At 41.3% G+C, this 13,035-nt stretch overlaps 1 protein-coding gene across 6 annotated transcripts in view; it reads right to left on the bottom strand.

The window, feature by feature from the left end:
- Positions 1-1,108: 1,108 nt before the first annotated feature.
- CDC42SE2 (CDC42 small effector 2) overlaps positions 1,109-13,035 on the bottom strand; it is a 114,595-nt gene continuing 102,668 nt past the window's right edge. For 3 of the 6 annotated variants that reach the window (XM_025860768.2, XM_025860766.2, XM_025860769.2), the window contains 3 exons: positions 7,411-7,512; positions 3,836-3,952; positions 1,109-3,501 (listed from right to left, as the gene is read on the bottom strand). In XM_025860768.2, the coding sequence (XP_025716553.1) occupies positions 3,854-3,952; positions 7,411-7,512 (201 nt within the window). In that variant the 3' untranslated portion in view covers positions 1,109-3,501; positions 3,836-3,853. The remainder of the gene's footprint in view (positions 3,502-3,835; positions 3,953-7,410; positions 7,513-13,035) is intronic. The other 3 variants (XM_025860767.2, XM_073878628.1, XM_025860771.2) reach the window with 3 other exon arrangements.

The following is a 13,035-nucleotide window of genomic DNA, read 5'->3' as shown; positions in this document are numbered from 1 at the left end:
TGCCGTCACCTTCCTGTCCGACTAGCATCACCCAGCGTTCCGTGCCAGGACCGCACCCCCTCCCCGCTGCTTGTGAGGCTTCAGAGCAAACATCTGGCTCTCCTTATTCTGGTAGGAACTTCTTTCCTTTGGGCATCAAGGGGCAGATAGAAACGGTTGAGACTGGGGGATGAGGGATGGGGTCCCAAGCAGCCCAGAGGCTGTAGCTACCTGGTGGAAAGCACCGAAAACCTCATAAAAATGAAAAGTGAATGTAAAGTCACATCAACAGGAGTTGTTACTGGAGACAGTAAACCGAAGGTAACATTTCAATTGTTTTCTTTGCAGTGTGCTCAAAGCATATTTTAAGCAGAGGGTAAATAATTTCCTTCCTGTCGGTTTTGTAGATTTTTGCATTTCCACGAGTTTTAGCAAATTCCCAACTATCTCTCTAAAGCACAAAAAGGATAAATCTATAAAAACAGATAAACTTATGAACCCTTGCACCTTTTATTCATGTCCTTTGAACACGTGCTCAAAATAGAATTTCTGATAAACCACCTTCAGTTTCTTCAGGTACTTTAATTAGGATGCCTTATTGTTTCTATTTTATCAATAGTGGAAAGAACTTCATCTTAACCCAATTACCTCAGAGTCTTAGGCCATGAAATGAGGACAAAAGTTAAGAAAATTTCTTGAAATATTATTTTTCTCACTGGCATTTCTACTTTAGAACCAACCAACCTTGGCACATTTCATGATACAGCCAAACCTAACGGACCTATGCACAAGGTCCAACACAGTGAGGAGTTTCTAACTAACTGGATGTATTTGGTGTGTATATACGTAGTCTTTCTCAACTGTGATGTTTGGGGATTTGGGGGGGGGGGGTGCTGTCCTCTGCACCACAGATGGTTAGCAGTCCCCCTTTCCTCAAATTGTGACAACCCCAACTGTCACCTGCCTGCAAACTTGCTGTCATGTGGGAAATGGTCCATGATTGCCCAATACAGTAGCTTACAGCTTTTAAAAAATGATGGTTTGTGCATGACAGTAATCTTAAAAATACAAGCATACTTAAAAATATGCTCTAAGTGAATTCTAGTTCAAAGGAAAAACCAAACCAGGATGGAAAGAAAACATTTATTCAATCAAAATCAATACTTTCTTTTAATATCTACAAGCCAACACTGAATGAACACAATGTACAAAAAAAGTATGCTTATATTATAAAAATATGTCAATTTTATCTTCTGGGTGCTGAGCAGAAGTCATTTTAAACAAAATCAAGGCAAACTTGCTCTCTATAATGAAACTGCTATAATTTAATAACAAAAGTGAAAGCTAATATATACTCACAAAATATCTTTAAAGGCGAGATAATGCTGCATTGGAAATGCTGAATCCAATCACCATAGTGAACTTTTCTTATTGGCACCACTTCACGCCTACATCATGGGAAAGCACCTCTTTTATAGAATGCAGATCACTAACAGAATCCAGGGCATTGGTTAAACCTTCATTCAGTTTTCCGTGCTAATTGTTAGCATGTAGTACTAACAGTCAATCCTATTTATTTAGATTCAATTTTAAAATGAGACACATGGCCCAAGAGTTACAATCTGCGGATGATGTGGGGAAACTGCCACCCTTCACACTCTTCAAAAGCCTCCCTAAAAAATGTGTCCAAGGTTAGTATATTAAAATTTTTTGTCATTTCTTCTTGCATTTATTGGCACCTTCCTTGGCATCTGTTCTTGCACACAGTGTGGCTACTGTAGGTCAGTTACACGCTCTTACCATGGAGGTACGCTCCAGTACTCACTGGAGTATTTGGTCCACACAGAAGTAAAATCAAGTGAGTTCAAGAAAAAGGAGCAGGGCTCTCTGTATTGTGAATCCAGGAGTTATAGGACAAGTATGAAAGTTCTGCTAATTTTAAAAGTCAAAACAGACTAAAGGGCATCACTATGGACAAGGCCCAGAAAATCCAATCTGTCTTGTAAGACCTTGTACAAAGCAGTGTCCCTGGCAGGACACAGACTCTGGCTGAAAAAAAACGACATGGGTCCTCAGCAAATCCCAATCCCAGAACGCAGTATCCACACAGTAAATTAAACTGCAAACTGCCTGTTTTTCAATTACTAAGCATGAATATTTCCTCGACAGATTCTCTCTGGGACTGACACCTATGAAGCCTCCAACTGTAGGAATACAAGCACTCTATTCGGAAGCACTACTCTCCTGGTTTGCCTATATAAGCTATTTATCCAGTTACCTGGTTCGTAAGAACCTGGGACTAAGATGCAAAGAAAAGAATTATTCACCAAATTTCTTAGCTGTCTACATTTTCATCTAAGTCCCACTTTTCATCTAAGTCCCATTTGCTGCATAAAATATTAATCCTAAATGTAGTTAGGACTGTATTGGACAGAGGATTTAAACATTTTAATGAGAATACATACACCACGCCCTCAGAGAGAAGGGAAAGTACTTACAGAAATATCTGAAATACACATAATTTATGAAGAATAAACATTTTGGAGCCTGAGCAATGGTTTCTCACCAATGTCCTAACAAATCACCATACAGATTTTCACTGGCAACGATTCAGCCAAGTCATTATATTGCTCTGGGTTAACTTCCACGGCCCCAAAACAGGTCTGAATATGGAAAGGCCAATGACTCTGCAGTGAGTAGTACCGGCCAGGAGTTAAGTTAGTGGAAACACATGGATCCCATCATATTAAAATAACAAGTAAAAACAGAATGAGTACACAATGAGACTGGATGAGGGCATCACCACAACACTCTGATACACAACCACACCTGTTCACAAATACAGGTCCTCACTCTCAGAATAAATATATTGAACATTTACAACCAAATGAACACCTTATGAATGCCAGATTTTAGTTCTAAAATAAGCTACAGGTCACCTTTGTGTGTGTGAAACTGACGTGACTCGGTGCCACAGCTAATCCCTCTCTAACGGCAGCAAAGAAACACTCATTTCTGGCCTCCCATGGGCTCCCAGACAAAGCAACTTCATAAAGCATGCGGATATTGATTCTGCTCAAGTTTCAAACGAATAAAAATGATCATTGTGCTTGTGGATGTCCTACCTTCCAAAATATACAAACGGTGACAAATTAACAAAAGCAGGTCCTACCTTACCAACAAACTCATAAGGCAGAGGGCTGGAGATGGAAATAGAAACATTTAAAATGGGAGAAAAATGCAAAATAGTGCGAGCATTCACAAAAGAGACCATACTATCAGATCCATATAATTGATAAAAATGAAGCCACGATTCAAAGTCTGTGAGTCCAAAGGCATGCATGCCAGTCGAAGGAAATGCAGGGTTCATCTGACGACAGCTTCTGCAGAGCAGAACAAGAACGTCTCACTGGAGGAATCACAACAGGGTGAACAAGATGCCATCACACTTCTTGTTTGTATTGGAAAAGGAATCACAACAACAAATTAAAGAGTGAAAAGAGAAAACAAATTCACAATGACCTATAAAACCAAAAGAAAAATCCAAATTATTTTTACACTTTAAGTTGTCTTTATTTAATTTGTAAAGTTTTCAAAGATTTATCAATAATGCAGTCTAAAAAACATAAAGGTACTTCACCACACGACATTCCCCAAAGTACCAATACTCAAAATAGTAATTTCATTCACGTTTAAAGAATGAAAGCCTCCTCCCCACATGGTTGTCTTACAGCACTGTGTTCTTCGTAAGAAAAAGAGCAACCGAAAACTATTCAAAGTGCCTACAACCATCCCGTGAAATACTGAGCAGGGTAAAATATGTTTGCCTTTTCCAGTGTATGACCCAGGTACTCACGGGAGCCAGGATTCGGGGCTATCCAGCCTTCGTATCCACAAGCTGCATCTGCACGCTGGCAGACATCCCACCCCCGTAGCCCCCCTTGGACTGCATCTGGTTCTGAATGGAGCTAACCTAAAATAAGACAAAAACAGAACCAAGTCAAGAACTAGGGACAAGACAACTCCCTGATTCTGGCCCTCAATGTTTTAGCTAAGCAGTTTTGAGAAGGATACTTTCTATAGAAAAAAAAATTCTCTTTTTACAGACTTAAATTTCTGATCGCCCTTAGGGAAATCGTGAGGCTACTAAAAACACTTCAGCCCTCAACTCCCTCTCCCCACTTAGCAGTAACAAAATACCTGTTTTGTAATTCACAATGTACTTGGTAACATTTCAAAAACAGAAGTATACAGATCAACTCCAGTTCTTGATCACCTCCATTACTTAGAATCAAACAAAAATAAATACAAATGAAATTGGACCAGCCAAAGATAAATTTTTAAAGTCCCATGTGATAAAATTTACATACCTGATACAGCCTTAAAGAATCAAAAGACTTGGAGGGTAGTCCAAATTTAGTCATTGTAACTCTGGGTTAAGTATTTATCCTCTCTAAAGATCTGTAAAACAGTTAACGTGATAATCTCTCCTCCCCACCAAACAGGGCTATTTTCCGATGGGCTGTAAGGTTCTTCTCTTACTTGGTGGAAACAGGCAAATTAACTTATCGGCAAGCTAAGAAGTGCCCTTAGTGGACCAACATTATTCCAATCTTAGTTCATACCAACTAGAAGCAGATTGTAAGTAGACAATCAGGCTAGAATGCTAGAAAACGGGGCTGTGACAAGGTGCTGGAGGTGCTGACCTAACAATGCTGAGTCAGAGCAGAGGCAAGCTGCTCAACGGGTCCCTCAGCTGTCCATGGTTCCCTGGGGGCAGGGGCTGGGAACAACATCCATTACTTAATCTACTTAAATACTCACGGAGCACTTGATAGAAAATATGACATGGGAGGTGTTTTCAATGGTGATCCTGAGTCAGTACGGTTAAGCAAAGTAGGTAAGGTTTGCCTATTTTCTGAGCAAGGTAGGTTTAAATATATTCTAACAGAAAAGCAAAATACAAAATGCATAGCTTCTTTAAATCCAGAAGGGTTTCACTGACAACATCTTACGTGGAACATCTCACTCTAGTGATATCACATGTGTTCTGGCCTTAGCTATATTCACATTACTCAAATGACTACTTCAGTTAAAAGTATTAAAAAACACCTGAAATCTATAGGCCTATTTATTTTCAGCAACCTTGCTCAGTCTGAGAAGGCTACAAGCATAAGCTATCAGTTCAAATTCATTTCCTGTTCCTTTCAGGTAACCTGTTTTGTGGCACAAACTTGATTTTACCCAGATACCAAAAATTTCCCACCTAACATGTTACCTTTTCTAGATATATCAGGGCTATTTATAAAAAGTAACATTTTTGTGTTTTTACATAGTGCATTCATAATGTCATGCTGATACTAAGCAAGAAAAAAACTGGTTTTCCTCCAAAAGTCAATGGCTCAATTTCAAACTATAGAATTTGGATTTTCTAATGGATTACTTTTGACTGTGTATATATTATATTTTAACACAATAAGGCTATTACTAAAAGAGTCATGGGATCCTTTTCTAGTAAGAAGTTAATATGAAAGGTAATTTGGGAAGAACAGTGTGTTTACAGGAAAAGAGAAACTCCCAAGTCATCTGCCCGTTCAGGAATCCAGTGTGGCAAGGCTGTCCCATCTGCATCGAGCCAGGTACCTCATACAAGGGGCTCAGCTCTTAGGACAGACACTTAAGGCAAGCTACTTCTGTGGATAAACAACATTTAGGTTTTGTCTCACTCTGTGCAATACTATTACTGCACAGAAGAGGAGTTCTCTCACCAAATCAGACTCATACCAGTTACATCTCTCCACTCATGTAACTTGCAGGGAACGCGGGGATCACGTAACACTGAACCTAACGCAAGTGCCTCAAGCAGCACCCTGGAGACATGGGTGAGTCAGAGGCTGCGCGTCACCGCACAAACAGAAAACCTATCAGAGACGCACTGGGTTCTAATGAGCTCAAACACTTCATAAAAACACCTATTCCGTAAGCCGAGCAGGCTGCCTGGACTCGGCAGGTAGATCTACTAACAGCGGAGGGCCTGTCTGGATCCAGCTCAGCTGAAGACGCAAACGTGGATGCCCTGCAAGAGACCGTCCTCCAGTCCTAGCTAAACTGATGGCAATAAGAGTCCCCTACATCCATGAAGGGCTCCTTGTGCAGACAAAACGCCAAATAGGAATTTTAAAAGAAATCCTGAAATGTATGTGAAACAGTATTTAAAAAGTTAAATACCAAAAACTAAAAATTTAATTCATTCTGGAGTTTTTAAAAAAACGTGAAATGGGGAAGAACACATTTGTTGAATTAAAATTCATCACATATAATAAATTTGAAGCCATTCGCTCTACTTGTATGTATTATAATAACCCTATTAACAAAAGTCATAGGTTCTCATTTGCTCTTTTCATTTCATGCTGATCCAGGAAACAAAGCTACTGAATTGTATTTTGACAGCAACCTGACACCTCTTGCATTTCCACAAAAGCAGTGGAACAAAACAAAGTACTTTTCCTACAGATTTAAAGCAAACAAGCGGTTTCCTTTCAGGAAGCTACACATGTTATTCCTCTGCTTACCTAGTAACTGATGTGACAAACTTCTCTGCCGTATCCAGGATATCCATCTACCTATTTTAAAACTCTCTGCTCTCTTGTTAAGTCTTTTGTTAATTCTGTCCAGTAAATAAGTATACAATGGATAATTCTGTATTCTATATAAAAGCCTTACTGACTTTCTGGTTCTAAACGCTTTAGAGATCATTTAGACACATCTGTTTACTTTAGATTTGGGGGAAAGAGGCTCCCGCTACATGGTGGCTTACTACTTTAGGGCAAAAATGAGGCAGAGCCCTGACACCCTCACTTGTCACTGCTTCTATTATAGCGCACTGTGTTGTTAGATGAAAATTAAGGAGTAAACGAGTTCAAGGGAGTAAATCTAAAGTGTGTTTTGGAATTCACTGAGATCTCTATAAAAGAGCAAATACACACAAGTATTTACATTAGTTATGAATAAATCACATTCTAATATCAAGAGAAGGCTAGTCTTTTATAAGGTAAATGCAATAAACATGTTTGCGGAAGGCAACTTAATGAATTTGAGAGAAAAGAAATTAAATATTACTAACAGGCTGACATCCACATCCCTTTTCAAGGAGACAGGACAGCCAAAGGGCTATTAGCTATCATTCTAAACTCAACACCTTTTAAGTATTTTTTCAGGAGAAAGGTAGAAATATATGCATAGTTTAGCAAATTAGAGGAGAGAGTAATTTCTCATTGCTCATTTTCTTCTACGTTCATGTTATGTATTTATATTCAGTGTCTACAAATTCACTGAGCACTGTATAATCTTTAAGAATGTATGTACCTGTCATACAGGCGACATAGGTCTATGCCCCAAGACCCCATCTGCATCTTCCACCAACACACTTACTGAATTCATTCCACTGAATAGGTCTCCCGATCCTACATGAGCCGTGTGCACAAAATTCGTTGGCTCTCCAATCATACTTCGGTCAATCCGCCGGCGCCTTTTCTAAAATACAGGGAACAATGTGTTGAGAAATGATTTTATTAGCAACATACTTACTCTGTTGGATTTATTTACTACGGATGAATGATTTTAATGACCATAATATGATTTCCCCAGGATATCAGGATCCCGACATCTTGGGGCTGTCAGGATTACCTCAAGAGAGGTATATGCACACACACCCACAAAATGATTGGTAAAGCAAAACAACAGTTATTGTTTAGAACTGAAAATACATTATTTGGCCTAGCTCTGGCTACTGACTTATTTGTATAATAACTATTTAGGTTTTATTGTTTTAAAAAAAAATAACTAAAATTATCACCACTGACCCTTATTGTTAGCAAGGAATACAGTGTGATTTGAGTACAGCACTCTTGATGTTAACATCACTTTCTAGGTTTCATCATTAACAAACTGGCATTAGGGACGCCTGGGTGGCTCAGCTGGTTAAGCGTCTGCCTTCGGCTCTGCTCATGGTCCCAGGGTCCTGGGATCGAGCCCCACATCGGGCTCCCGACTCAGTGGGGAGCCCCTCAACCCCTGCTTGTGTTCCCTCTCTAGCTGTCAAATAAATAAAATCTTAAAAAAAAAAAACAAACCTGACATTTTGATGGTTTTTACTTAGATTACACCCCCACAACCATTCCACCCCAGAATGAATCACCTGCTCTGTTTGGAGGAAATGTGGTCCCAATCCGTTCACTCTTCTCTGGTCTGAGCTGGCTGGGCGTGAAACCCTACCCAAACTCAGTCTACTAGGCTGGGGCTTAGCGACCCCTCCTCATTTCTGACAACCACCTCTTACAGGGTACGGAGTAACTTCTGCTACCAGCTGTAATCCTTGCCTCACCAATATGCCCATTCACCTCATTAGCGGGAGTTCCTTACCCTGCTGTTTTACTGATCATGAGATCCTTCCAGGGACAAAGGTTATCTTCAGTCAGTCCCACGTTTTCCATGACCCCTTGGATACTGTGAGCTAGCGGAGAGGAACACACTGCACTGCTGGCTTAGTGTCCTAACACCAGTGCTGCTTCTCCCCCTTTACTTCCCTTTGAACAATATACTGTTGTCTCCCACTACTGAAATGCTGGTGTAATCCTGATAAATCCTAAAAACTTACCAAGACAGACCCAAGTGACAGCACCTCAGGATTAAAACACAATTTTCTACAAAGCCACCAAAATGGGGAGTTCATACATTAATTTCAGAAGCCAACATACATTGTTTTACCGTCCTCTAGCTTTTCCGGCTGCCATTCAGGATCCCAAAAGAAGCCCGAGTTTTTCCTTAGAAATATTTATGTTCATCCTCACAGCCCAACGACAGACAGTGGGCTATCTCCAAGTTCATTGGTTTCTCCATCCAGTGCGTCTATCTGAACACAGGTTTTACTGTATCTTGGAGAAGTTTTCTTCTCTTATGTTTTTATAATGCCGCTCGTGTTCCTTTCTGCAATTTGTTTCACTGTTAGATGAACAGTGGATTATATTTGTGTGTGTGTGTGTGTATAATCTTCCAATTTTCTGGTATTTTTATCCAATATTTTTATTTCTCTTATAGTTTTGCTATATTGAAAACTAACTTTACTTGATCATCCTCAGGAATCCACAAATTTTTTTCTTACAGACCAAGACAGTAAATAGGCTATTCCATGTGTCGTAGCTTCAACTCCACTATGGTCCTTGGGCCACAGAAGTCGCTATGGACAAATGCATAAACAAAGCAAGGGTAGCTCCATTCCAGTGAACACTTACTCATGGAAACACGGAGCAGGCTAGATTTGGCCCACAAGCAGTAGTTTGGAGACCCCAGCTCTAGAAAAGTTTTTTCAGTAGCAGCTACATACTATTTTTCAACTACAGTTATTTTTTTTCAGAAGCTCTGTTATGAAATGACATCACCGCAGTATTTTTTCATCTTTTGAGTATTTGTATTACAGGTTTTCATTTTCCCTCTCAAAATGCTTGACTGTATGAATTACAGTCTGTAACACTAACAGCAAAATACTCTCATTCATTTACTTGAAGCCCCTTTTTCAAGGGTTGATAAGAAATTCAATCACTCGGGGGCGCCTGGGTGGCTCAGTCGTTAGGCATCTGCCTTCGGCTCAGGTCACGATCCCAGGGTCCTGGGATCGAGCCCCGCATCGGGCTCCCTGCTCCGCGGGAAGCCTGCTTCTCCCTCTCCCACTCCCCCTGCTTGTGTTCCCTCTCTCGCTGTCTCTGTGTCAAATAAATAAATCTTAAAAAAAAAAATTAAAAATATTCAATCATTCGTTTGGGGCCTTGCTCCCTAATTATAGAAAAATTTCAGGTTCAGAAGGTGTCAGTGAACCAAGAGAGGATCCAGAACCTTTGTCTGTTTTCCAGTTTTTCTGTTTGTCAGCACAAGGCACGGACTTCTGCCTTCATCTCGTATGTTGTCACTTCAGGTGCTCTAAAGGTACCTCAGACTCCGTGCCCCTCAGCACCGACTCAAAACCCACAGCATCCTTGGACTGGGGACACCCATACCAGCAACGCACTGGTTCCCCCAGACTCTGTTTATCTATTTCTACCCAGTCCATTCAACACACTTCCCTTCACACTGCTCTCTTCTAGGATAACACAGCACAGATGAGCTGTAAGAGGCAAAGCTGCCTTCTCTTTTAGAGGATTAAGGTAAGGAAAGAAGATGCTAATAGCACTTTTGCGCCTTTTTTCTTCCTGGCTATACTGTTCCATTCCACTGAATCTGCTTTGATAGAAAGTTGTGGGTCCAGGCACATCTAAATTATCTTCACCATCAAAAGATAATTTTCTCAATACCTGGGCCAAATTGTTGGGGTTTCTTCCCCAGTGAGCCCCTTGACTGACAGTTAAACAGAAAGACTTCTAGCTTCTTGGCACCCTCCACACAGCAGGAAAGGGTGGATGGCTCCAGTTGAAGAAAAAGGCTAGCAGTGACGTTCCAGGGGATAATGGCATCCATAGGCCTGAAGACTTTTCCTCCTCAGGCCTTGTGCAATCCACTTACAGGTGCAACAGCTCCTGATGGTGGAGGGTGCCACATGGCTCAGCCAGAAGGCCCTCTCAAACAGGTTAAGGGATGGGCACATTTCAGAGAGTAAGATCTATTCCACGACACTGGGAGTCTTGACCATCCCTTGCCCTGTGAACACATAGGAGCAACTTCTCAAGTTCTATCTTTGTAATTTCCTCTGGACGGGTGTGTTCAGGGCTTAGCAAAAGGCTACACTTGGCCCACATCTCCTCATTAAGTGATTTATTCTAACAACTGAATTACTGAAGGAAAATGTTGGGGGCGAGGAATCACCATGGGGCACTCAGGCCACCACCCAACTCCCCAGAAACGTTTCCTGAAAGGAATTCATGAATGGATCAGGTGGTTAATCAAAATCAAAGACTGTAACAAACATTCTGAATACTGAGGAAGGATGTTTCACAGAGACTACTCTCATACTGAAGGGCAGAGGACAGATAATTTGTAAATCTGAGAACAGTGAATACATTTTCACTTCAACTTTACTGAGCCCAGAGTCAGGCTTTCCCCTTTCACCTTGTAAGGTTTCTTCATGCTATTAATCTGACACTGATGTAAGGTACAGAGGTTGAAGCTTTCAGTCCTTCCCTCCCTAATGACAAGACAGGTTGTTTTTTTGTTTTGTTTTGCTTTTTAAAGATTTGAGAGAGAGAGAGAGAGAGAAGGAAAATGAACAGGGGAAGAGGCAGGGAGCCCGACGTGGGACTCGATCCCAGGACCCCGAGATCAGGACCCCAGCGGAAGGCAGATGCTTAACGACTGAGCCCGGGCGCCCCGTGACAAGCGGGTTTCAGAGGCCCGTCCAGGCCAGTCCACAACAGCCACAGCTTGCACGCAGGCTGCAGGAGCCAGACAGGCCATGACAGTAACGCCGGGGGGAAGAGGTTACTTGGATTCAACTACAGGCGCTGAGGTGGAAAGAACTAGGTAGATGTAATTCAGCGGGGAAAATCAATAGCATTTGGTTGTTGCCTGGATGTGAGAAGGGAGCGGCAGAAGTTAAGAAAATGCACAGATTTCCCATCTGAGAGGAATGTACACAATTCACAGGAGCAGGTAACACTGGAAGAGGGGGCAGGCTTTAGGAAGAAGATGAAAGAGGTGAAGACGCACTGAACTTGAGGTATGTCTGAGACATCCAAGTGAAGTTATCAAGAGGGCGAGCTGGATACACGGACGTAGGATTCTGACAGAGGCTAAACTAGACAGAAGAAATCAAGTCTCACCAGCACAATAAAGAAGTGCACAGAGGAACCCTAAGGTGGGGTGGAGAAAACTAAGCCGTCAAAGGAGGCTAAAGAGAAAATGCCTGGAGGGGTTAGGCAAACACAGCTGAAAGTGGGTGAGAGGTCAGATAAAGACCAAAGGAGTGCCTGTGGGGGGGGTGGTGGAGGACTTCTGAGGGGACAGACGAGTGTGCAAGAGGCAGGGAATGGAGTATCGAACCCAAACAACTGGAGACAGTCTGGCCGTCTGGACAGGGTCAAGAAAGAATGGGCTGAGCTGAAAGAGGAGGAGAAGAGGACTGAATTTTTGCCTTCAAAAGATGAGAAAGACGATTTAAGCTTAATTTCTGATAAGATCCAGTGAAAGAGTCTAAAAGTAGAGAAAAATCATCATCACCATGGTAATATTCCAGGGAGGGTAAGAGGAACAGATCCAGACACAGGATGACATGTTCTTTGCATTTGTATTATAACATTCTTAACCTAGATGCTAATAATTACCTATCTCAAAATACAAAAATGTACTACTTTTCAGTCACTACGGACACTTAAAGAATACGACACTTCTGTGGTGTGCTGTATTAAGAATACAAGACAGAGACAAGATTTAAATCACGGGCAAACAAGGGGAATTCCAGAGCTGGGCCTCTGCAAAGAAAAACAGGAAATGGTGCACTCGCTCTGATGCGTATTAACTGTTGTCAGTAGCAGAGTCATCGTTTTTCCTGGAAACATTCTTTATAGGGTACTCTATTAAGAATGTCAACCTTCTGAATAATTCTTGCCATCCTTGAAATACTGTTATTCTGCATAAGGTCAAGGATTATAGTTGTGTTAGCGAGGAGACGAGGGAAAATGTCTCTTCACATTTACTCAATGTTAATGATCCCTCTTATTAAAGCAGTTTAATCTTAGAGATACATACTGAAATATAGTTTTTTTTAGATTTCATTTTTAAGTAACCTCTATACCCAACAAGAGGCTCGAACTCATGACTCGGAAATCAAGAGTCACCAACAGAGCCTGCCAGGTTCCCATACTGAAGTATTTTGGGATGAAATGTGATGTGCCGAATTTGCTTCAAATTCTCCAACGGGGGCTAGGGGGTCACAGATACAACAGGATGCCCCCCAGCAGCAACCTCTGAAGCTGGGTGCTACATACATGGGAGGGGGAAGGTTCTCTTCCTTCTATTTCTGTGTATATTTGGTAATTTTCCTAATAAGTTTTTCAAAATAAGTTTTTCAAGATT

The sequence above is a fragment of the Callorhinus ursinus genome, unplaced genomic scaffold (assembly GCF_003265705.2).
Source record: "Callorhinus ursinus isolate GAN/ISIS: 27379988/994484 unplaced genomic scaffold, GSC_fseal_2.0 scaffold30, whole genome shotgun sequence".
NCBI classification, from domain to species: Eukaryota; Metazoa; Chordata; class Mammalia; order Carnivora; family Otariidae; genus Callorhinus; species Callorhinus ursinus.
The sequence above is the reverse complement of the archived record's forward strand: the minus strand, read 5'-3'. Positions and strand labels throughout refer to the sequence as shown.